This window comes from Vanacampus margaritifer, chromosome 7, assembly GCF_051991255.1.
Source record: "Vanacampus margaritifer isolate UIUO_Vmar chromosome 7, RoL_Vmar_1.0, whole genome shotgun sequence".
Classification (NCBI taxonomy): Eukaryota; Metazoa; Chordata; class Actinopteri; order Syngnathiformes; family Syngnathidae; genus Vanacampus; species Vanacampus margaritifer.
In genome coordinates this window covers 2,524,501-2,551,391 of record NC_135438.1, presented here as the reverse complement: position 1 = coordinate 2,551,391, position 26,891 = coordinate 2,524,501, and the positions used below count along the sequence as shown (strand labels likewise).

General features: G+C 42.1%; 1 protein-coding gene across 4 annotated transcripts in view; it reads left to right on the top strand.

The window, feature by feature from the left end:
• The window catches only part of lcor (ligand dependent nuclear receptor corepressor), a 54,717-nt gene extending 35,539 nt beyond the window's left edge, over nucleotides 1-19,178 (top strand). For all 4 annotated transcript variants that reach the window (XM_077569832.1, XM_077569831.1, XM_077569834.1 and 1 more), the window contains 4 exons: nucleotides 2,703-2,838; nucleotides 6,260-6,646; nucleotides 9,898-9,973; nucleotides 11,588-19,178. In XM_077569832.1, coding sequence (XP_077425958.1) covers nucleotides 2,703-2,838; nucleotides 6,260-6,646; nucleotides 9,898-9,973; nucleotides 11,588-12,806 — 1,818 coding nt within the window. In that variant the 3' untranslated portion in view covers nucleotides 12,807-19,178. The remainder of the gene's footprint in view (nucleotides 1-2,702; nucleotides 2,839-6,259; nucleotides 6,647-9,897; nucleotides 9,974-11,587) is intronic.
• Nucleotides 19,179-26,891: the final 7,713 nt, after the last annotated feature.

The window sequence follows — 26,891 nt, the reverse complement described above, 5'->3', positions numbered from 1 at the left end:
TTCAAGGTTTACTGTAAAACTGACACATTAAGACAAAAATGTTTAAATTAACTTTGTATATTTAAAAATCAACATGTTTACCCAAACCTCTCATACCCAAAGTTAGCTAGCTAGCTCCATGTTAACATATACGTATTGCAAAACACCTTAAGGAAATTAAGCCCAGATATGACAATAATTCTGAACCTTCAAACAGCTGCCACTTTAACAGGGCACAGCAACAATTACAAACAGAGCGGACAACAATATTCATGTTCACTTTAGCTCATGGTCATAAATTGACAATCGTAAGTTGCTGTGATTGAATTACTGTGACTCGTGTTCGTGGTGGTCGAGAACACTAATGTGGACATTCTGCACGTGGTCAGACACTAAATGTGCTAGCATGTTAGCTTAGATCAACTGTGACATGACTAATTGAACACATTTTCCACATTTTTTTCAGTTTTTTTTACCAAACACGGCGAGTTAGCTGGTCTTGTTCTACATTGATCTACTGTAATAACAGTCGTTGTTGAACAACAAACAAAACCTTACAATAATACTGTATTTAAGACTCGGCCGGGCGCCACACATGGCTGTTGCTAATCTACTTTACAGTTTGTCTAGGCCCAAAAAAAGGATTATCACTCTCTAGTATCCCTGACGTGTTAGCAGAATAAGACAACGTTAGCTAATGCTAACACAATCGCACTGTGTTCATGTTGTTTTGCATTAGGAATTTATACTTTGATGAAACATCAACATATGCTAGCACATTAGCTTTTGCGTCATTTGCCAGAGCTCAAAGTGCTGTTTGCTTTCCTTTGAGGGAGGGGGAGGCGCTAAAGACAAGTACAAAGGAAATGAGAAAATCCTGTCCTCGTAGAGCATCCCTTGTTCTCCAACTTGACCCTGCTCTGACCTCTCAGGTTAGCCATCTGCCTCCTAAAAATATACTCAAAACAAACCCCCCACCCTCCCTTTTGTCCTGCCCATCTGTCCCGCTAAGAAGCGTTAGCTCTTCCGCAACATTCTTTCTTTTTTTTTTTTTTTTAAATCAAACAGCATTTGAATGGATCGTAAAATTAAGATGGAAATCGATGTAAAAAAATAAAATAGCCCGCCCGGGGATGCGGGGAGAGATGGACAAATAAAACCCCACCATCGCATGCCCGCGTTCAATATCGTCTTTTTGCGTTTTGTTTCGCGCCAAGATTTATTGACTCATCGATTGGATGGTGAATGCCGAATTGAAAGCAAGGCATTTGAATTATATCTGCTCTTTGTCTTGCACCATTAACACACATGCACACACACACACACAAACATGCACATATATGCTGACGGTGCTTCTTGTCATCCCAGTTAAAGCCTTTATTGGCGAAATGACCATATTTGGTAAGGGACTTTTCACAGTGGGTCCTGCTCACTGTCCACAAAACCTCATTAATCAGTATAGAAACCTAATTATGAAACACTGTTATGGAATATATATACAAAATTAGAATTAGACCATTTTAATACACTTTGTAAATGTTCCGTTGTAAATGCGCATAAAAATTTTTCTCGGGTTGTACCAATAATAATTGAATCAGCCCCTGACGCTAGTTTCTATCTACAGTATCGCACAAAAAGGGTGGTAATGGGAGGGGTGACTTTTTATATATTTGTTGCCATGTTTGTTGTCTGTCAAGCACAATGTGTTGCACTTCTGATGTATAAAAAAGTGCTAAATAAATAGCATCTGATTTCTCAAGGAATCCTGTTGAAAGCTGAATAGGAAGTTGGCCAATTTCTTTTCAAGGAGCTATTTTGAACTTACTTGAATCACGAGGAAAGTTAGAAAGAAAGAAAAAAATCCGTCCCGGACACCATTTTCACCATTGAACACAAAACTGGTTAGACATGTCTATCATAACAGAATGCATGAAAAATTCTCATGGAACATTGGCCAAAATTAAACTGAAGGTTAGCAATTTTGTTTTCACTCTAAAAACAGTTGGGTCCAAAATAACCCAAATTGGGTCAAGAATGGACCGCCTCAACTTTTTGAGTTATTTAAGCTGAAAAGTTGGGGTCAAATAAAATTGTTGACCAACAAAGGAACACATTTTTTGGGGTGGTTTGTGGGTTATTCATTTCATCCAGTTTTTGGGAGTAATTAAATAACCCAATTGAATTGGGTTAAAAATGATTGGGTTAAAACAAATTTTTGAGTCATTTAACCCAAAAGGTTAGGTCAAATTATACGCAAAACAATTGTGGGGGGTTGTTTGTGGGTGATTATTTGACCCAACTTTTGGGGTTAATTGAATAACCCCAAAACATGAGTCAGTCCTTTTTTTTTTTTTTTTTTTAAATTTACCCAATTTGGGTTATTTTTGACCCAACTGTTTCTTAGAGTGTTGAAGCAGCCAATTTGCACTGTCAAGCCTCCTTGAAAGTTTTTAGTCTTTTACACCAGTTCTACCCATCAACACAAAATTGGATAGACATGTCTATCTTAACAGAACACACAAAAAAGTCTCACGGACCTATGCCCGAAATCAAGGGAGACTTTTTAGGCCAAAGTCCTGGACTCGTACTTTGACAAACCACTACAAGAGAATTCGTTCAAATGGAACTCCAATTAAAAACAGCTACACCAGACAGATGGGCTACGCAAGCCCGAACCGTGATTAGCGCGCGTGTTACTAATATTGTGATGTTTCCTGCTGCAGGATCGCAGCGCCGACGACACGGTCGCCGGCGGCCAGCTCCTGTCGGAGGGCGAGGACGCCAAACGGGAACAGACTCGCCTCAGCCGACTGGAGAGACAAGCGCAAGACTTCCTCAATGCTGTGTTCCACAGGAAAGGTGCGGAATAACGCACACGCCGCACACACAGTCCACACACCTTCCCAGTCATGAATACGTGGAGGCGTGTCCTTGCAGAAGTGCATCCAGGCACGATAAGTCGGGGAATTTGCTCCCTTCCACTGGGAAATTAACCAATTTCAGGAGTGCACACCCTTAAAATGACTACACACACACACACACACACACACACACACTGAATGTAATTGTTTCTGCTCCCGTATGGAGCTGATTAATATTTGATTTTTAATACCTTTTAGTTGCTCCAAATTAAGATTTCCACTTTTGGGGATGACCTAATAATCTGAATATGTTTGAATATTTCACATAAATCACATTCAAATACACTCTTTACATACATATATTGGTCATAGTTTGACATTGTCACAAAGTCAAAATATAAAACAATTATTTATTTATTTTTTTAAATATCAGTATGTCATGTTTAAAGGAGATTTAGATGGTTAGTTAGATGAAATGAACCTGTTTTGAGGGGCGTGGTCCTCTGGCCAATGGTGAGGCTCACACTTTTACAGTTGGAGAGTTGCGAAAAGGCGAACTGCTTCTCCTCACGGGGGGGGGGAAAACAAGCACACTTGAATACAATAAGATATTTTCATCAGTGAAGGCAGCACTTCATTAGCATGCGTCAGACACAGCGCCAAACACAAATGCATCACGATGCTTTAAGATAATGCTAATCTGTGCTTGTAACGAAATTGACTGCATCTCTGCTTGATGTATTTTGGGCGTGTCTTGGAAATGGCAGATCTTCCTAGCTGCCAAATCCATGGGTGGGATTATGTCATGTAAATGATCTGAATTGTGAGGTCAAAGACATATTTTCAGATTATATTATTAGAGTTGAATTGTGTAATTCACATTTAATTGGTGTTGAAACATTTTTATACAAAACATTAAAGCCATGTTAACATTATATGTTCTCTTTAAATAAACTTTAAATATATATAAGAATGCCATTAGACATGATATACAAAGTAAGATAATGTCACGCAGCAGCACTCAGTTTTTAAGGACAAAAAAACAAATTTGTACTTCAGCAGAACACTCACTTTTTTTTTCTTTTTTTTTAATGTGCGTTCAAAAAAAACAGATCCAGCTGTTTTGTTGTTTTGGACAAAGTGACACGATATCTTAAAAGAAAGTCAAATAAAAAGGGGGCAAAGGATAATACCCTGAGGGACGCCATCATTTTTTTTTTTTACACACAAATTAAACGCTTTGCCTGCAGGTAGACGTAATTAATCGAAAGTAAACCGAAGTAAAAGTGTTCCAAAGTGGGCCACGGTGGTTGACCCACTTTCCTGAGCCCAACTACACAATCTTTTAATGTATTTTCATACCTTTTTCACCAAATATAATCAACTTGAACAAATTTTTTATTTTTTTTTGCTGGACACCTGATTAGTTTCCATTCAATGCAAAAACAAGACAAAACAAAACAATAATGCCACTTTTGAAACTTTCACACAATAACATGTTTATGATGGCTGCGCTTTTAATACTTGATGACATTATTGAGCCTGACGAGACTTTGCTACGGTATGCGCTTTGCTTTTGCTGTTGAAAAGCAACAGAATTAAAGCGTCGCTGAATTGAAACAGACCTAAAGGGTCAACAAGGCGCGTGTCAAAAAGCAGGAAGCCACTGATGACAATTAACATCCACCGTGACCTTCTCGTAATGGAATTTGAATGAGAAAAAATAATTAAACAATCACATTATGACAATCAGAGTTTCTATTGCGTAACGTTGTTTTCACTTGATCGTCTGAATAATAATGGACTCTTTGGCAATACAAAATAACTGCGTTAAATAATGGCGATAATTCATCATTCTGAAAGGACTTTGGCGGCTTTGTTTCACGGCTTTTCATGCGCAAAAAGAGGATTTGTTTATTTGGCGGCCCCCTGGATGGCCGCCTGCTGTGCTGTTTGCATGCCAGCCTCCAAATAAATAAACTGATTAAAAATGATTTGATTAAACAAACCACTGCGATTATTATTTGAATATCTTTTAATACCAGTCAGATTAGATATAGCCCGTGTGTGGACATGGATATATTCTGCAATGCCTGAGACTTGGGTGTGAAGTTGAACACACATCCTTCCCTTCAAATATACGCAGGGTTGTGTGTGAAAGACAAAGGTGTTTAAATGGCAGATTTTTTGCGAGGACTGGGCCACTTTTGCCGCTAATCTTTATCTGAAGGAGATTTTTTAAACAAGCAGTCCTCCCTCACAAAAGCCCCTTCCACTCTGTGAATGTCATTTGCAGAAAAATCCTGCCTTCACTGGGTTCTGTGTAAAAGACAGATTGATAAAAGCCGGTGCGATATTTGTGCAGCATCTCTGTTTGAAACACACTACTGAATATTACACAAGTAACCTCCCCTCACATTAGCCCCTTTCACAGAGTATTCTGCCTTTGCTGGGTTCTGTGTTAAAGACACAGGTAAATAAATGCCAGCTTTGATGCACCAATCTGTGTGAAACATTTCTGACACCAGAAAGCTCCCAAAAGTGGCCCCTTTTACGCTGGAAGGCCTGTCGTTGTGTGAAACTACACGCTGATGCTGCATTAACATTCTTAGACTGGGTTCTGTGTAAAATATGTTGGATATGCTGTTTCTGGCCTGACATTTTTGCAGTGTAGTATTTGTGCAGCATCTCTGTGTGAAACACACTACTGAATTTTACACAAGCAACCTCCCTCACATTAGCCCCTTTCACAGAGTATTCTGCCTTTGCTGGGTTCTGTGTTAAAGACACAGGTAATTAAATGCCAGATCTTTTTTGAAACATTTCTGACACCAGAAAGCTCCCGACAGTGGCCACTTTCACACTGGATGCTGTGTGAAACTGCACACTGATGTTGCATTAACATGCCTTGACTGGGTTCTGTGTAAAAGATGAGATGAGATGTGCTGTTTCTGGGCTGGCATTTTCGCAGCATCTCAGTGTGACATAGGCTACTGATTTCTACAGAGTTGAAAAGAAATGCTGGAAATCAACAAAACATTTGAGTGTTTGTAAACAGAGAAATGGTGCTCGGTAATCTGGTGTCAAGGGCGGGATTAGAGGATTTCACGGGTGATTTTTGGGATTATTTCAGCATCACACTAGGATTATTCCTGCGGGGTGCATCTCACATTCCCAGCGATGGATGAATATAAAGCGAATTGCAGCTTTTATTTCATGGTTTTTACACGGAGATGTGTTACAACACAAGACAGAGCACCTTTTGTTTGAAGCCACCCACTTTTCAAATCAGTATTGAAACAGACATTATTAAATGAACTTAAAAAGTGAATTGCATTTCATATTTGGTGACATAACCTATATTTGCAACAACTGCTAAAAAGCCTTCATTCTTCTCCTCGCTCTTTTCACCCCCGCAGACCTCCCAAGTTTGTCGGACCCCCACATTCCTCTAGTGGCTCGTGAGATCATGCAGCGAATGATCCGCCAGTTTGCCGCCGAATATACCTCAAAAAGCACTCAGGACGCCCCCCCGCCCCCGTTGCCGCCCAACGGGGCCATGAAGGACCAAAGCCTGCCGCCCTGCACGCCGCCGCCGCCCCCGGGGCCGGTGCCCGGCTCGCCACCCTCGTCCGCCTCCTGCTCCTCGCCGTCGCCCTGCCTCAGCCCCCCCGACACGGAGGGGGCCGCCGCCGCCTCTGCACAGAACCCCGTCCTCAGCAAGCTGCTCATGGCCGATCAGGACGGCCCGCTGGACCTCACCGTCAAGAAGAACCCGGCCGAGACCGAGACCCCCGCTCAGCAAGGTGAGATGCACATGTTTACACATTTCCTCCTTTCAAAATACTCAATATTTTGTTTGCAATAAAAGCAAATTTGAGTTGAATGGGAAAAATCTATTTTTTTATTTGGCCAAATATATTGAAAAAAGTCATTTTAGAGTTGTAATTTTAATACAGTGATATCTATTTTTGCTCACCGTTATCATACCGTCAGAATGTCATATCGACGCATGCCTAGTCTTGAAAATGTCAAAATGCTCTAAAATGGCTGGCAGTGAATTCAACACTCTAAAAACAGTTGGCTCAAAAATGGACCGATCCTCGACTTGGATCTCAACTTTGAGTCAAGAAATGGGTCTATTAGTGTAAAACAAGTTATAACTATTGGTCAGATCCTTTACTTGGGTCAAAAATTGGGTCATTTTGTAAAAAACAACTCAGAAAGTTGAATCAAATTGACCCATAAAGTGGATCGGTCCATTTTTGATCCATAACTGGGTTACTTTTGACCCAACTGTTTTTAGAGTGAACTGTGTGTTTGGATGCACCAATTTTGTCTGTTCTCTGTGTGAAACTCATGCATGGTTTGCTTGTATCAAAGTGAGTCAATAAATATCCCGTTAATCGTCATGACTGCGCAGACCCCCCTGCTGTGTGACCACCGCCAGCCCTCGTTAAGATTCCTGGTTTTAAGAGCAGCTTTTAGGAAGCAGCTTAGCTTTCCTCCATTAAAAAAAACTAAATAAATAAATACAAATCAAATATTAGGGCTTTTCCGTCCGGCCTCCCGCTGGTAGGAATCATTGAATTAAACATATCAAATCATTCCTAATTTGTCATTAATGTTTGATTTTAATGCCAATAAAGTTATTATGTGTAACGTGAGTAGAAAATGAGCTATGATGCTATGACTTTTATATTAAAGACACAAAACAATATTCGCATTATGACTTTATTGGGTTCCTTGATAATGCTTGTAACTCAAAACATTCATATTTTAAATCATGTTTCCTCACTGAAATGAATGGAAATCTCATTCATCTGTTTCAACCCGCCACTTGTATGTAAATAATTTAAGTTTTGCGTCACCATTTTTGAGCTTGATTGATTTTATCATGAATTTATATTTCGTTTTACAGTGGTTGGCCGTGGATTGACCTTTTTGTGTATTATTTGGGGAACTTTCCTACATTATTCGCGGAAACCCACAATTTGATGCTCTGTTTTTCCCAACCGCTTATTTATTTGTGTTTTTGTTAACCCGATCTCTCACTTATTCCTGATTACATTCACCATAGGATTACTTTGTTTGTAATTTACTGTTCCATGTGTTTGTTTGCATAAGAATATTAATCCGTTTTTTTTTTTCCATTCCGGATCTTTTCATTTTTGTTGTTGTTGCGATTAAATGCTAAACGCTGAGCCTGAAGATTAGCATTGCCTAGCGTAGCATAGCGTATACTAGCATAGCGGCTCCGTGGCCCATTTAAGGGCCGCCTGCCTGCCTGCGGGGGTCAGCAAGGTCAGCTGCACTTTAGGGATTATTAAAGACGCAAAGCAGAGAAAGACAAAACAAAAGGCTTGATACATACACTAACAGTCAAAAACAAACTTTTTAAAATCACATTATAAGTTTTTTTTTGTGTGTTTGATTAAGTTATTTTTTCAGCATTTGATATTTTTTTGTAATGTCATTATTATTTTTAGTGTTCTTATTATTATCCTTCATTTAGATTTTGTTTTTATTTCAGTTCTTCACTTATTTACATGTCTTATTTTTTCATCATCATCGTTTGTATTTTTTATTTAATGTCATTGTTTTGTGTTTTGTTAATTCTTAATAAGATGAAACCATTGTTTTTTTCTTCAATTATCTGTTTTTTTGTTTTTTATTGTCCATTTGTTTGTTTAATTGAAATTCATTATTATTTCTGTAATATATATATATATATATATATCTTAATTTAATAACCTTTAATATTACTTTCATTCCCCCCCCCCAATTTATTATTACAGATAATGACTAAATTAGAATGATTTTTTTTTATTACTATATATATTTATAAATTTATAATGTAAAGACAAAAACACTAACTTTAATAATGAACTGTCATTCTTGCGTAAAATAAGCTAATTACTGTTAATCATAAGTCAAAACATAAAATAGTCAACCAGGATGTTATATAAATTATTTTACTCATTTCTGTGCATATGATCAATAGATTATATACAGTAAATTCCATTTGCATATTTCCAGCTAAAGTTAGGTTTGGCACCGCCACATTCCTCCATCACTGCCACTAAATGATTATTCACAGCATGCCGATTGATTGATTGATTGATTGATTGATTGACTGACTGACTGACTGACTGACTGACTGACTGACTGAGGGCCGCTGGCTAATTCTGCCTATTACGGATTTGTCGGCGCTACTGAGCTGCCGAGTGATTAGCAGCGACGGGGAAGTCGTCAGGGAGCTAAAAGCCAGCGAGTGAGCCGACAGGCAAACGTGGCCGCGTCGCCGTGGAAACGCATTTCACTCTCGCAGCAGGATTGCAAAGTTGTTTGATTAACTTTGGGGAACAAAGGACACGCTCATCTTAAAAAAGTGCTTCTGTTGGGTAATGGGATGTGCGTTCCTGTCAAATCAAATCGCTCTCAGTTAAATGTCAGTGAAAAAGTCAATTAGCATATTTTTTGCCAGCCTGCGAGCTTGTCTTTATTTAAGTGTCAAACAATTAGCATAAGATTCACTCCAGTTTGGATACGATCTGTGTTATTCCAATTACCTTGCGACCCAGTTAATTTAATCCATGTTACGCTATCATGCCATTCACTCCCATTGCAATCGATTGTGATTTACTCCAATGTCGATATTAATCACTCCAATTTAGAGATGAACTATTTTGAAAAATAATCTTATTGTGATTTTTTTTCTCTTCAATATTGCGATTGCAATTTCATAATGAAAAAAAAAAAACATTACAATAACCAGTTTGAAAGCCTGTGTTGGGTATCAGGAGAAAGAAAACATCTCCCAGAAGGGTTGAAAAAAAAAATCCCCAAAGAAAAAGCTATTATTGTTTGTATTTGTTATGGAATTTTCATCAGTTAGGCGAGATCAATAAAACAGTCTGGAAAACAAATGGTCTACTCTTTTTAGATTTCTTAATATTTGAAGCTACAAGCTAATTATTTCTCATAACATTATGCAGAAGGGGAAATAACATTGATTATAATCGGAAATTGGATCCGTTTGTGCCTTTTTGTTCAGATGGCGTTTTGGATCTCTCCACCAAGAAGAACCCGAATGACAAGCAGGGCTTCTCCTCACCGCGCGGAGTCAAAGGGTAACGCACACGCTTCACCTGTCAATCAAAACACAGTTAAGATTAGCATTCTCAACCAGGTTTTGAAATAAGGAGTGAAACCTGTCTTAGGGGTTTAAACTAGTATTTGAAGCCATGGTTCGGGTTTCAAGCCTGCGTTTTAAGATTGGGCTTTTCAATCATCAACATTGGTTGGCGTTTTACAAACAAGTTGCGGTGTGGTGCGTTCAGGGTCACTCTGTACACGGCAACTCTTGAACATGGAATACCTTCAATGATGTTTGTGTCCACCTTGATGGGGGAGGTGCTTCTCCAGTCTCCTGCTTCCAAATGCAGCTCCGGCCCTTAGAACAAGAGTCCGGATCTAGCCTGGGGGTCTTCAGGGGTCCTCAGGTCCCAAAGACCCCTGGAAGGGCCCCTAAGGCACCGAGCCCCAGTGGGACTCTCTAATGATTTGCTCATGAAATATTTACTCATGGATGGATCGCTACTCCCCCTGCCCCCATGCGCGCTCGCTCGCAGCTTGATTGCTTTTGTCTGAAATGACACCATGCTAGATGCTATGTTAGCAGTACATTGAAATATGCTATATTAGCAATTGACTATGTAAATATGTACACCTAACATTACCTAGGATTTAAATATGATACATTAGTAGTAAAATAATAATTAACGGTTGGCAAACGTATGCGACCTTGAACAACAACAACCCTGACGAACATTTGCTACCCTCGCCAACACTCGCGAATGTTCGCCCCAAAGTGCAGTATACAAATATTGGACATTAGAGCGTCATATAATTAGGTACATATGTAAATTAGGGGTATATACATTACATATGGTGATAAATATGGACATTAGGAGTGTGTAGAATAAGGTGAGGGTCTTTTACCGCCCACCCTGTGTGTTGTGAAAGTGGCCTTCCTCTTCCTCTCTTCTTCTTCCTCATCCTCTTCTTCTTTCCTCCTCTTCTTTTTCTTCTTTTGCTGTTGCCGTGGCGACCAGGCAGTACTTAAGTGGAAGCACTTTACATCTTTCATCTCGCCGCAGACACATTTACATGCTGCCGCAATGCTGTCTGTTCATTTGGACTCCACTTTTTAAAAAAAAAAACGCACACAAAAACTTAATCGACAAAAATATTAGGACAGGAAGTGCATTGTTCCAGACCCCCTTTAGAAATTTTAATAGGGGTTTGTGGACATTTTTTTTTTGGTGAAAGTTTTCATCACCACTAAGAAAGAAAAAAAAAAAGAAGTTGTTTTTTTTATAGCAATAGAACAGAATATTATGTGGGCCTTAGAAAATCTGTCAAAATCCAGTAACAAAACCTGGGAGTGAAGGGGGTTGCTTCAGCAAAAATGGATGGGAGCGAATGAGTTAAGTGCAGTCAAAAGTTTCTAAATTGTTCCTAAACCAGAAAAGAGAAGACTCATAACTGTCTTGAATGGTTTTTAATTCAGTTTTAGACTTGCTTCTTGATTGGTTCTTTACTTATTCTTGACTGTGTTTTTAATTGGTTGGTCTGTGACTTTTTCTTAAGCAAAACAGTAAGTGATGATGCTCAGCAGAAGAGGTTTTGCTCAGTGTATCCAGGTCTCAGACTTCTGACTGTTTTTTTCCCCTTCCACACAGTCACCCCGTAAAGGTGGACCGTTCCGTGAAGGTGGACCGTTCCGTGAAGGTGGACCGTTCCGTGAAGGTGGACCGTTCCGTGAAGGTGGACCATTCCGTTCCAGATGCGGACGAGGACGACAGTGTGCCGCCACGAAGCTTTCAGGATGGCATGCGGGACAACGTGATCAGCTCCTTCAAGCCGCCGCTAGCCCGCTCGCTGCGCATCAAGGAGGAGTTGCTTAGCCAGAAGCACCGCCTCCTGAGCCAGCCCACCGCGCTGTCATTGGCCAGCCTGGAGTCGGCCGGTCTCCTCAATCACGGTCAGTCGCACTCCCTGCTAGGCCAGAAGGGCTCCTCGTCCTTCTGGGGCAGCAAGGCCCATCTGGAGAGCCTGATGAAGCTGAAGCAGGCCAGCGGGGCCCTGAGCGGGGCCCTGAGCGGGGCCCTCGGGGACCTCAAAGACCTGCCTACGTTTCTGGAGAACCATCACAACCACCACGGAGCCTTCTCCTTCAAGAATTCTCTGCTTCACCACCACAATCAAGTCTCCAAGGCCCAGCATCACCATCACGACGCCAAACGGGACCACTCACCCCCGGTTGACCTGAAGATCCCACAGGTCCGAGGCATGGATCTCTCTTGGGACTCCCCCGCCTCAGAGCTGTACGGTTTTGGCGGAATCGGACCTGGCGGCGGCGGAGGGCTCAGCGAGAACGCCTTGAGCCGGAAGCTGAGGGCCATCCTGCCCAAGCAGAACCGGCGGGGCGGGAGCTTGGGAAGCCTGTTGGATGGCGCCGCGGAATACTGGACCGCCGACTTGGACCACTCCGCCTCCGGGCCGGCGTACTCCACCTCGGATGCGGAAGGGGACCCCAACTCCAAGCAGCCGCGGAAGAAGAGGGGCCGCTACCGGCAGTACAACAGCGAGATCCTGGAGGAGGCGATCGCCGTGGTGATGAGCGGCAAGATGAGCGTCTCCAAGGCGCAGAACATGTACGGCATCCCGCACAGCACCCTGGAGTACAAAGTCAAGGAGCGCATGGGCACACTGAAGAACCCCCCAAAGAAGAAGCTCAAGCTGATGATGAAGATGGAGGTGGCCGGTCCGGAGTTCCTCGGCGACGCGGAGAACACGCCCGCCGTCACCCCACGCATCGACGATGCCGCCGCCCCCCCCTTGCTCGGGCCTGCTGAGCTCAAGGTGGATGTCAAGGAAGAGGTGGAACCCATCGAATAAAAGCAACCTCACCGGACTCCTCCAGAACCACGGGACTCTATTTGTGCCAATTTCCTTTGCAGTATCCGGGCCGAGCACAAACGCAGGGATGAAAACCAAGACGGGGGTTCTCGGAAACCAACCACTAATTGGAAGCATTTTTGTTGAGATTTTTGTACCCAAGACAAACGACGACAATTTGATGAAATTTCCTCACGCATGCGGATAATCCCCAGTCGGGTTGCAAAGGGCTGCAAAATCTCGGGTTGATTTCCAGAGTTTCCGGTGAACTTCCCAGACAATTTCCGTGGGAAGTTAAACTGAGCAATTTTGGAAATACTCGTTCCATGGGAATTAACTGGCAATTCAGGAGAACAGGTATCGAATTCAAGCATAAACATCAACACATTTTTTTTGTCATTGGCAGACAGCCACGCAAAAATGGATCGATTTGCCTGAATAACTCCAGTTCATCATTTAAATCGAAAGTTGCTCGTACTAATTTTGGCTCGACCAAGCGGTAGTTCGTAACTAGAAAAACTTGTGAGTTGGGGGCTCTTGTCAGTCAGGGGTCATCAACTCCCCTGCCTAACACAGGTGTGCCTCTGACATTGATTGATGTCGGTTCAGTTTGCTGTCTATATTTGAAATTGATTAATGGACTTTTCCCTCTACATGTTTGGCCAGTTTCTTGGGGTAAAGTAGAGAAAAAATAATAATTAAAGACAACTGCGTCGGCCCCAAAAGACGCCAAACCAGCCCTGAGTCAACTGTACGTTCCTATCTGCTTATTTTAGTCAGGCTTGTAAAATATATTTAAGCCCACCTGCAACTTAAATTCCTGATTCATTTCCATGAATCCACGTTAATTCCCTTGGAGTGTTTCCAATTTTGAAAATTCACGGAATTTTGCAACCCTTATCCCAAGCCCGAAAAAACCTTGAAAACCGACACCCCTTGCCCCTACCACTTCTCCGGACCTGGACCCGAGCTGCTTAGGAACGCAGTTTCTTGGGAACATTCCAATTTGGGCAAAGAGACAAAAAGGGGACAGGGGGGGGTTGCGGTTTAAAAAAAACAAAAAAAACAATTGGTAAGTGACTATTTAGTGTACGTATGAATCAACACCGTCAAGATTCCTCATCAGGGTTGCGAATCAGAACCCGCCTGCCAGGTAGCCATGATGCTTTAACTGCAAGACCTTTCTTTCCTGCCCGCAACGTCTCGCCGAGTTCTGCGCGGAACGAGAAGACACACAAAAAGTCATTCAGGGATGCATGTTTGTGAGTTTTGTGACAAACTACTGACTGGTGAGATCATTTTTTTTCCCTTCTTTTTTTGTTTTGGTTTTGTTTTTGCTTTCTTTTGCACTACACTTTGGGTCCGGCGCTTTGGCGGACCAGGTTACCTCGGCATTGTTGCCCCTCGCATCATGCACTTATTACGGTCCGTCTCACAAGCCGGGTCGGGAGGGCCCGCCGACGCCGCTGCCTCCGCATCTGAATGCGGGTCAGCCGCAGCGGCGCCGGCGCTACCTCATGGACCTCCATCGGTGTCTGATCGTGGAAGGCCGTGGCAGTTTCCGGCCTTTCAGGATGGGCGTGAAGCTCGGCTGCTATCCACACGTTGAGCCCCCGCTCCTATGCTAATGTCTTAGCGGGGCCTCGGCTAACCGCTAGCTAGATAGCCTGGGCTAAGCCAGGACACTTTGCTGATGTTTTTCTTTCCTCTTTTCCTTTTTCTCTTCTAATCAAGCTCAACTAATCGAGTTCCTCTCCATCCAATTTCAAGTTTTAAAGGCAGTTTACTACGCTAATGTGCATTTATATAAAGGGGGGATGGCGGGAGGGCGGGGCGGGTTCGTATGCAGTGGGGCGGGGGAGGGGGTTAGCTGATAGGCAGATTTAATATATTATAAATTATTACGAGTGATAAAAGCCAATTGTTTCTTTTCTGCTGGTTGTGAACTCAGGGTGTAACTGAGACGTGGCTTTCAAACGAGACTACTTAGCAAAAACAAGCTAGCGCCGCAACTCGGCGGCTCGGCTGTCCTGCCGCACATTGCATCGCAACTCCCAGAAACAACAAAGTAACACGACACTCCCGACTATCCTACTACTAATACACATCATCGCACTTTGGGACACGAAAGACGGCAGGTTGCGCATGTAGCCTAGCTTTTCTCTTAGGGTGGGGGTGGGAGCGCAGAGCTAGCTTTAGCGTGCCGAGACGCCACGTACGTCCACCGCCCGCTGGGGGGGGGGGGGGGGCGCTGAAATGGTTTTTCCGCGCTGACAAAGAGGCAGGAAAAACATCCCTCAGAGGACGGATGGAAAGAAAAGAAAATGCTCGTTTGGTGTCTTTTGTACGGAGCCCCACACATGACACGGGGGGGGGACAATTGAACTGTGGCCCCATCATGTGCGCGCTAAGTGCTAATTTCGAGGTGTGCTGCATATGCTTAAGCTAACGTCCAGGTTGTTCATCAGAATGATATCAAACCTACAAATGAGTGTTTGGTGCACACAAATTAGGCATAATGTGCGCAAAATGCTCATTTGTGACTACAATGATGATGATGACACAAAACACTACACGAACGAGGAGAAGGAATATCATTCCTGGACAGATGAGTCCGCAAATGTAACACACCTCTACAAACACTAAGGTGAAGTTAAGAACATTTTTATTATCTCTGGTTAAAGTGAGCTGATTTGGGAATGTCATTAAATCTTATGCCGTATGTCATAGCCGCAAATTTGGATTTTTCAATGATTTCCCGTGTCATGTTTGGAGCTCTCTACTTGACTTTGTTGGCTTTTTTCTTTCTTTTTATTGCTCAATGTTGTTCAGACGCTGCCTGGTGAGAGATTTCTTTTGAACCCGACAATTCACTCCTCGAAATGTACTGTATGTATTCATTTGATTGTTTTCCTTGAAAATGGCATGCACCGCTTTGGTTTGGGGCCGATTTTGGTGACGGGGCAGCGCGATCTGGGCCCTATTGGATCATTTACATTCGATTTGATTAGCACCACTGGCTAACGGTTTCATACAATCGCTCGCGGCGTGATTGGCAGGCAATGCGCAGCCAACGAGGAAAAGACGTCCTGCATGAAATGCATCCACACTTCGAACAATGCCGAGCATTTGAAGTGTCTAAAACCAGGTTCCGACTGGCGACCAATCGCAGCTACCAAACAAATAGGCGTCCATTTTGTTTTTAGCATGTAGCATGAATTTGTTTTTTAAAAACAACATAATTGGCACTTAAGGCGCAGATTTTTTTTTGCATGGAAAAACTAGCAGCACTTATCACTTTTTTTTTTTTTTTTGTTTAAAACACATTACTGCAACAGTAATGTGAGAAAATAATTTGTCGTGCAACCGCAAATTAAATCACTTAGGTGTATAAAGGTAACTGTACAAATGTACAAAAAACTGAGTATTAAATGAAAACTGTTAAATGTCAAACAATTATGAAACTGAGAGACAAAAAAGTTGAATAATTAGTTGCTAATACAGCTCTGGAAGAGAGACGAAGAAAAAAAACGATTTTCAAGTAAAGTTTTATTTGTATTTGGAATTCGGGAGTTGCGTTGTCATTGTTCATAGAATAAAACAAACTTTCATTTTCCTGATACCTATAAATAGCTAAATCAGAGAAACCGATTATTTTCTCCTGGTTGCTTACATTGTTCTGGAGCTGTATAAATAATATGAACAATAGTTCGAACTATTTGAAGATGAAAAATGTCTTCTAAAACAAACAACCTTCTAAAATAAACGACCTTCACCCCCGCCCCAAAAATCGGAGAAACTCCAGGCTCTGTTGACTTGGGGGGGGGGCCCTCGTAGCGGCTCCAAGGTTCCAAGAGCCGGCTGGACTGGGGGGGGTGCATGCCATTTCTTTTGATGTGGTCCGACTTTGTTTTTGTCACAGCAACAACAATGTCCTCCTCAGGCCGAGTGACTCGTTATATGATAGCAGGATCAATGTCATTATTTGTCCGCACCGCGCCGGCTCTCATGTTGAATGTAGAAGAGGACGGTAGCCTTCAGTACTGTAAACGTCTCAGGATGCAGCCGGCGGGACGAGGGCAGCAATATTAGTCAGTCGGAAAAAAAAAAAAAAAAAAAAAAAAGCGGCGCACACACGTAACTACCTGAAGCAGATGGACATATTTATAGATTATATGAATAGAATATGAAATATGATATATGGACCACACGTTATACCTCAATCTCACTAGAAAGACTTCTTTGCCGTGCCTCGTACTTTGCTGTATCCTAGCGACGGGAAACTTCTTTTTCCCGCCGCTAGCACTGTTTTTTCTTGGTTCTTTTTTTCAAGTCGCCTCCCTCTCTTACTGAGGGCGAGGTGTCGAGTGTCTGACTGACCAATATTTGCCACCCTACCTCGTATTTCTTTATTCTTCACACACACACACAAACACAGTCACAAGACAACCTTAGAGAAGTCGTGGCGCAGATCCCTGCGGGACGCCCCAAAAACTTTTTGGCTCTCATTGGTCGGGTTTCACCCTCCAGGGTGGCGGAAACCGACTCCGCTTTTTGTCTGCCGGACTTTCTCACACAAGGAATCGGAGACGGGACGCTAGGCGGGAAAATCTGAGGCTTTTATGTTGTGCGCGCTTGGCTCAAATCTTTTTCTTGTTTTTGATGTTTTTGTCTCCAAGACTGCCGGAAGCAAACAAACAAACTGCGCTAACCTCACAGACGCCACGTCGGCCGCGCTGCCATCTTGTCCACGCCCGTTGTGGTGGTTTTCCTCTTGTGGTTGTCGTGGATACCTCAGGTCTGACCACTTTATCGAAGCAGCTGATTGTACAATAGCAACACACACAAACCATGAAGAATCAGGACTTTTAGTGCCGCTACTTTACAGATTTTTAGCCCTTTTTAAGACCCTTGGTCCCTTCTTGTCAGTGTTGTTGGTTTCCTTCTTGTTGAGAAAAAAAAAAGAAGTTATTTATCTAAGTTTTGAAAAAGTCAGGTTTGCTGTGAATATGCACCGTCGTATTCCCTTCGAGCACACACACACACACACGCACACACACACACAAACATGCACGTCAGGTAGCCATAAGTTGAGTGGGCGGATTCAGACGTTTAATTGCGCGTCTCCATTCCAAGAAGGTGGTGGGCGCGTTTGCTCGGTTTGTCGGCAGTGCCTCTGTGAACATCTTTTTCTTCTTGCTCCTCATTTCCACAATTCTCAAAAGTGGGCGTCGGCCATCCATTGTCCAAAAACGTCTTTTTGAAATGGACTTCAGTGACTCCCATTTATCGTGAGGATTCCTGACCGAGGTGAAAATCTGCAATATAGAGACGAGCATCGCGAGTCATTCAGGGCGATTACGATTTTAATCGATTTTGATCTAATAAACCCAACAATTTTTTTTTTTAAAGGTTTCATTTATTCAAAAACAATCCCTGTGCAAAATGTTCAGACAACAATAATGTATACTGATTCTAAATCAGTTTTAACATAAACTTAACATTCATAGTTAGCGCTTAACTCTTTGACTGCCAAAAACGTTAAATAACGTTTAGTAAAATCCTATGGAGGAGTGCCAAAGACGTTAAAAGACGTTTTTTTCAAAACAGAGATGAAACTAACCATTTTCTATTGTTGATTACTGAAAAACGGAATACGGTAGAAACAAACTTTTTTTTCTGATGAAAGATGAGAGTCCAATCTTTCATTTGGTAGTATGTGTGTTTCCATAGTCCAAACACATAATTTTCTGTGAACCTTGAAAGATCAGTCAAAAATGCTTAAATCGGCTGGCACCCACGGCAACCCTTTTCTGAAAACGTCTGGCAGTCAAAGAGTTAAATGCCACAATGAAGTAGTTGGTAGCTATTGAAAACATTACGTTGTAAACCACCCGTCCAACATTCTGCCACTTATGCAAGATGACAACTCATATTAATGTTGGATGTAATACAACATAAGAACAGCCGCTTTTAATAATCCAGAAGACAAAACTCGATTTCACGATCTAGCAAATTTTCAACAATTCGATTTTTTAAAAATGACGATTAATCAAATTAATTGGATTTATTGTCCAGCCCTAATAGAGACCGGCCTTTTTTTTTTCGGGTGGTTTTGGACCCCTTCCACATTCTTGATACAAATTTCAATTTATAAAACACACTTTTTAAAGTGTTCCTTAGTTCCATTGGTTACAGATGATTCGATTTTTTTATTTTTTTTATTGCAACGACTCACTCATGACTTTTTCCGTCTCCCAGGCTATCGACATAGCTCCTCCCCTCACTTCAACATGCAGTCGTTTCTTGGAATTCAGACGGCGCGCTACTTTTCCATCGGACAAGTAGTGCTTTGGCGCCATCTTTGACGTCTTTGAGTCAAAAAATGAAGAATCAGTAGCTCAAGGGACTCGTATGAAAGATATTTTTGCCGGCAAGCTGGCGTTTTTGGTCTTTTTGCTGCTTAGTTGTGTCCCACCTTTCAGGCCGTCTTAATAGCTAACAATCAGCGGGGGTTATTTGGAGCTAATAGAGCCTGTGAAACCCGGGCGGACGCTCGGGAAAATGTCAAAGCGATTGAGCGAGCGACCTGGGAAGCTAAATGCGGAGCTTAAAAGGCCAAACGCCCCTCGCCATGACGGTTTCCGACAACTTTTCTCGGAAGCGCGCTTGGAAAAAGACAGCGGCGATAGAACAAGTCTGCACATCCCTCTTCAAAGGAAAAAAAAATGAGACCAAGGTCAATCGTTTCAAAACTTTTTCTAGCATTCTTGTGGTTCTTTTTCGAGAAGGGAAGTCAAAATGAACAACGGGAATAACGTCGTCGCCATCCTAGAGATGTGGCCGTGTTAACCAATCACATTCAAAATCATTGAAAAATGGAGTCAGCACACCTGCCACCATCTCAAGTGCCTCTGATTGACTTCAAATACATTTCAGTTGTTCGAGTAGGATTTCCCTGACATTTTTACTTATTTCTACTTCTATTTGTTTCTAATTGCGTGCACCTTGACTCAGGCGCCAGTTCCATCATTTTCATCGGAAGAAAAACGGCGCCTGAGCGTGATGCTACCCGCACATCCTTGACTTTCGCTGTGCTGTTGTTTTGGCGATGAGATTTTTTGGCCAATAATTGACGATTTTTTATTTTCTGATGATTACAAGGTGTCCGATTGTTTTTAATTGATTGAGTTGTACAGGTTATAGGCCATGATAATGTTGGATAAAGTTACGAATAATTTTTTTTTTAAATCTTGGTCTCATATTTTTTATACCACAAAAACTTTGAATTTGAACAGGGGTGTGTACACTTTTGTTCCCACTGTACGTTAGGGTCAAATGAGAGAAGAGGGTGTTTGGGTTAGGTTTAAGGAGCTTGCTTTAGTTTGGGATGAAAGCTATTGACTTATCATAGCAGTTCCACTTGAGTCCTGTAGATGTCAGTAGTGCGCATTTCAAACAGTTGCTGCCGAAACAAAAAGCACTCAGAAGATGACATTTTCATGGTCTTTGGACCCTGGATTCTTAAAAACCATACTGACAGCGAAGCAATGTGCCTTTCTTAACTGTGATTATTAAACTAAATTACTAAATTAAATTGGTCGGGACGTCTAGTGGTAGTTCCACTTGGACTTTAAGAGATCTGATTGGTCAAAAGCTACGTATGTTCGCCAAGTCCGACGTTTGCGGCCAATCCTACGCAGTCCAGTGTCACTTTGTTGACAGCAATCAAAAGCTGGAAAAGTCCACTTAGGGAGAGCTCGAAATAGCCTAACTGGAGAAATTGTTCTCTGAGTGCATCGCCATGGCAACCCTTCCACTTCACCACCCGCCTCACCAGGAGGCGCGGCCACCCCAAGACGGTTGCCGGCGTTCTCGCTACCTCAGCCCTGAAGATTGAGTTTTGGCGGGAATTCATCTACTCCGCCCCTTTTTGATCAGATAAACGCTTTGTGCGATGGAAAACGGCCTCCATCTCTTTCCACCATTTTACTTCCTGGATATTTTCACAGAGGCTTTGTTGATTGACAGCTGCCACAAACCTCACGTAAGCCCACGCAACTATTCCGGCAGGGTTTCGTCCGTTGCTTGTTTGCCATTGCCAATGTTTTCCGGATGTTTCCGCTTGACTAACTCTTTGACTGCCAAAAACGTTAAATAACGTTTAGTAAAATCCTATGGAGGAGTGCCAAAGACGTTAAAAGACGTTTGTTTCAAAATAGAGGTGAAACTAACCATTTTCTATTGTTGATTACTGAAAAACGGAATAAAGTAGAAACAAACTTTTTTTTTCTGATGAAAGATGAGAGTCCAATCTTTCATTTGGTAGTACGCGTGTTTCCATAGTCCAAACACATAATTTTCTATGGACCTTGAAAGATCAGTCAAAATGCTTAAAATCGGCTGGCACTGGGGACAACCCGTTCCTGAAAACGTCTGGCAGTCAAAGAGTTAAAAAGCCTTCTCGGATCATGTTTTTGTTGTTGTTGTTTTGCAGCCAAAAAGTCTTTCAGTGCTTTATAAACAGCTGTGATTGTACACACTCATACGTCATACTGTACTTCACGCTTCACCTCGTGTAACGTTCCCAAATGTCGTACATTCGGAAAGCTGCTCCTGAAGACCAAAAACATAATGAGCGACATTTGGGATCACAACGATTTTTTTTCACTGTGCAAACAAAAAATGAAAGTATACGAAGAAGAAAAACGCTGAATACCTCAGAAAAAAAATGGCGGTGGGAGAATCTCACCTCATCTTGTTGCACGACTTCTTGTTCTTCAGCTTTTCTGGTCCAGGCTTGAGCTAAAAACGACCTTCAGGGGGTTTTGACATCATCTTTGATTTCAAAGTTACGTTTCCCGCATGGAGATGACACATTTCTGCAGCGGTGGGCATTCTGTCAATATTGCGACCATTTTGTTGACGACTGACGGGAAACTTCGAAAAACGGACAAACTCAGCATTGACGGAAGTCACAAACAAATTTGTTTTGTTTTTTTCCAGTTCAGTTGAGATCAGCCATAAGTGTGCTATGAGAAACCAGAAGTGGGCATTTTTACACTTTTTTTTTTGTCATCCGTCCGGGCCCCCCCCCCCCCCCCCCCCCCCCCCGTCATCGTTAGCCCGTCATGTTATTTTAACCACGCTTCTGTCATCGCTATTTTTAGGATCAACAGACAAAAGTGGCCAATCTGTCGGGAGTGTCCGTCACTGACGGACGCCCGTTTTATTGCCGCCCACTTCTGCGATTTAGTAATCAAATACTGTATTCGGTGACCAAACACAATATAACCAATCGAGTACTGTGCAGTAATGAGGGGACCACCCTAGTGAATCGTGTCAGCTGATCGTGCGATCCCATACTTTTAGTCTGCCAGTTCATCCGGTGCGGTGATTGGGTCGGGGAAAAAATTGGGCACCAAACAAGAACCAGACCAAAACCGTTTTACGCGCACCCCCGGTTTTTTCCTACTGCATGTCTATATTGTATTCTTTATTGGCAAGAAATTTGCGAAATGGAGGTCACCGTTGGCATTAAAGTTGGACTGGCGGCTTGATAGGCTAGCATACGGTTAGCGTACGGTTTCCAATATAGTACAAAGCACGATCCGGACCTGGTGATAGTCATCACCGAATGTCATACTCAGCTTCCTCGAACGTTACCTGTGTAAGCAAATATGCGGAAGATCGAGCTCAACACTCCTTGCAGCTGCTGCACACGTTGAAACGTTGCCGATGTTTGTGCCTGGAGCGGACGACATGGCGACGTTTGCTCTGAGGTTGGATCGCTCCCAAAACACCGACGTTCTTGCATTCTTTATCGTTCGTGAATTGGAGGTGAAGAATCTCGGCTTGCTTTTAAACCAAGTTAGCTAGTTCCCAGACCGCGCTAGCTACTAGCGCTAGCATGTTACAACAACAACAACATTGTTGATTTGTCTCTTATTTTCGTACACTTTAACAACAATTTCAACTTGTAGGCTGCTGGGAAAAGAAAATAAGAGACCTTAAAGGAAGGTATTTGAAGAAATCTAAAATCGATTTTTAGCCAGAGCTAGCCTAGCGGCTCACATATATCACGTTTGCATTATGGTTAAATGAGATAGTTTGTCGGTAGGGAATCCTTTCGATTTATCTTTGACACTTTTTTGTCCGCTCCCATTCGACATTCCATGGACCCGCCGCGAACGGCACGCGATGTGGGCCAAATGACGTCACATGAATACTCTTCACGAGTCTTTGCTTCTCAGGATTTCCCCCTTGACTTTTGAGACCAGAAAAGACGAAGCGCAACAAGATGACGGCGAGGGTTTTCTTCCCACCGCGGCGTGCGTCTTTCCACCTCATCGTCGACCACCGCCATCCCCCGCGTCCGCATTTCCCGACGAGAGATTATTCCCGCTCGCCATGTTTAGGATTCAACGTGCACATTCCTTTTGGCATACGAAATACCTCTTGATCTGCGTCAAGTGAATGTAAACAAAACCAACCTCACACACGCACACACGATTGATACACTTTGTACATAGAAAAAAACGTGTCTAATATCCGAAGAATAAAGTTTTATCTTGAAGCGGGAGAGGGCGGTGCCTTTTCCGGTGATGATTCAGGGAAAACATTCCGACAGTTCCGCGCAGTACGTTAAGGTCTCGGCGTTCCTTCTTCGGAAGGACCCCGGGCCGATCGGGGCTTTTGTGTTTTGATGATGTGACGCGAAGGAGGCTTGAGGACGCTTGTACATAAAAATGCTTTACCCTCGGAGCCTCTTTTTTCTCCTCAGGCCGAGCGTATGTCGTCGTCGTCGTCGTTGTTTTTTTTTCTTTTTTGAGTGTGCGTTTTTAACGACTGTCGGACCTCGCCAAGCGAAGGTTCGGCGCTATTTTTGCATGCCGGTGTAAATAAACAACGCCCCCCCCCCCTTCAACTCTTTTTGGCGGAAAGAGAAAGAACGTCGGGAATACGAAACGTCGTCGGAAGCAATCTCTTCGGCGTTGAATTTTTTTTTTTCCGACATCTTTTGCAATCATTTTACTTCCTGGTTGCGTACGTGACGTTTATGCGTTTGCAAGACTTCAATTGCTTTTTCTCATTTTTAACCAGCGCCTATTTTTTTTTTTTTTTTGCGTAACTCAATAGAAGTGTCGGGATCGGGGGGGGAAAAAAACACGTTACCCAGAAGCCCTCAGGGACCCTCAGACACTTTGTTCAGGTACAACAACAAGAAAAAAAGTCAACCACTGTGTTGCTTTTTCCCCACCTTTTATATTTTTTTAAATTTGTCTTTCTACTTACGTTTAATTCTTTCTCCGAATTTTTGACTGTCGAGCTCCGGTCGTGTGTGTCGACTTTTCTTGTTGTCAAAAGCACGATGACGATAGTTTGGCAAATTCTTGTTTGATGTCAGATGAGCGCAACCTCGCTAACGCTCGGACCTTTCAAACAGCCAAACAACAGATTTCACAAATTCTTGGAACAGCAAACGGGCTGGCGTCGTTTGTCGTCGTTTTTCGTGTCGTTTCTTTGCCTTCTTACGAAACAGTTTGTCGTCGTTTTTTTTTCCTCTGAATCTTACAAATTTTCCAACTGAGAGGACAAATGCCCGTCAGCATTGATTCAAACATTTCTTACACGCGAGAAAGGTTCTTATTGAGTTCAGGGACAACCAAGTCCGACCTCGCATGTTTGCAAATAACGTTTCAGTTTTGGAAAATTAAAAAAAGTAATATTTTCTAAATATTTCCAAAAGTTTCAAGCTTCTACTTCCGACATTCCCGATGTGCTCTTGATTACTGATTGTGACGCGTCTGAAGCAATCGGCGACGTCTGCGTTTTTCTTTTTCTTTTTCTTTTTCTGCTGTCGTGGTTTCACGTTCGACTCGCAGCTCATCCGTTTGATTTTTTTGGATTTGTTATCTTACTGCAGTTTTATGACAGTGGGGCTTTGAAGGCAAATATTTCCCGCTAGCGGCTCAGCTAGCTAAGCTGACGAATGTGCTTGCTCGTCATTTTCGCAATCGCATCTTCTTCGGAGTCGGACTTTGCAAGAAATGGGAATTTTGACGCAGTTAAGCAAACTCTTATTTTTTTGTATCTTAAAGTCAAGCTAAATATTTCATGAACACTTGCGAAATTCCCGCCGCACTTGTAATTTGTGTTTTTATGTTGATAAAATGCCCGAAGCGCTAGCAACTTTATTTATTTTTTATTCCGTTCTGCATGTGTGTGATTATCTTTTTGGTTTTTTTCGGAATCTTACGAATGTTTCACGATTGCGGGGTTTTGAAGGTAAACGTTTTACACAAATGGCTCAGCTAGCTAAAGCGCGCCGAGTCACCGTAATGCGCTAACTCAACATTCGGACAGCCGCGCCTTTTTTCGGTTTGGACTGTTCAGGAAAAACAAGTCGAGAAATAAAATTCAAAACTGCTTCCAACGTTCCCGCAGTATTTTTGTCGTTACGCCGCTAAGATGATGGAAGCAAACGATCAGCTTTGTTTGTTTTCTTTTCACTCCGCTAGTGTTTTTTTTTTTGCTTTCTACTTCCGGAAAAAAAAAATAAAAATCTGGAATCTTATCAATGTCCTCCGGTTTGAACGTTTCTCACAAGCGGCACGTGCTAGCGCGAAATTTTGCTAGTCACACTTTCGTCACTTCATACACAGAAAATGGCAACATGGTCTGATTAGCACATTCAGGCTAACTGCGTGTTTTTTTTTGTAGAAAATACTTCACAAACACTTGGAACTACTTCCGACATTCCCGCTACGCTCTGGTAAGGGTCGCGCGTGCGTCCGAAGCAGCGTCTGCGTTTTCTTTGACCATTCCGGTGGCCTGACGCTGTTTTTTTTTTTTTTTTTTTTAATTTTCCCTTCTTGTTGTCTTGTTGGTGGCGTCGTTTCGGGTTTAACGATATCTATGAATACCTCATTCCTTCCGCCCAGACAGCCCCAGGGGGCGCTGTGCTGTTGCTCAGGACACCCAAGCACCCCTTCCACACTGTACCTCACATGCACACACGCAAACACACACACACAGGTTCTCCCAAAAAAAAAAAAAAAAAAAAAAAAACAACTCCCAAAAAGGACCTCTTCTTTCTTCCTTTCTTTCGATGCTGTTTACAGTTTGACGAAAAAAAAGTCTAATTTAAAGAAATGTTTTTCTCACGTAGTTTTATTTATGTACAATAAAGTTTTTAGTTTGTTTTGTACCTTTTTTGTGACTCGTAGGCTTCTATTCCAAGTGTACATGAGCACTTAACGTCACTGTTCATTAGCGCTGATTTCTGATTGGTTGATTGATTTCTGATTGATTGATTGATTGACTGCACTGTTTTCTTTCCTGTGTGTTTGGATGCTGAAATCTGATTGGACGACAATAAAACGTCTCATCATGTCTGTGATTTTCTTTTCAATTGTCTTTATTTTGGAGACAAAGAAAGAAAGAAAAAAAAAAAAAAGCAATTTGCTGATTTGATCTTTTTTTTTTCTTTCACTTTTTTTTGCGCCGCGGATTAGATCTGTCTTTGTGCATGTGTAAAAACTTATTATCCTTCTTATGTTATCTCTCTCTTCAATTTGCTAAGAAAAAGATGAAGCAGAAGAAAAAAAAAAATGCAACGTTTCACATTTCAGCTGTGATGTCGTGTAAAAGGTCGTATTCACTGGATGCTAGAACCTTCTTTTCAAAACCACTATTCTTCTAATAAATTTGGTTGTCAAAATAACACGTGTCCAACTTTATTGTCACTAATTCATTCTTTTGTTGATGAGCTCAAGCTCATCAAGTGATTGCCGACAGCATATTTTATTCAGATATTTGTTCTTCATGAAAGACCCCAAAAATCTCATTCCTTTTTTTTTTTTAACTTTATTTCCTATTCTATTGCAAATGCATTTTGTTACGTCAACTCAAACTGAAGTTGATCTAACAGGTCCAATTGCGTGTAATAGGTTGATACAATCATTACATTACAATTAGGAATAACATCGCTGAAAAAAACACTGATTTCATTTCGTTAACAATTTTTTTTTGTATTTTAGTTTTTTTGTTAACTAAAATAACATTGCTAACCAATCAGAGGGA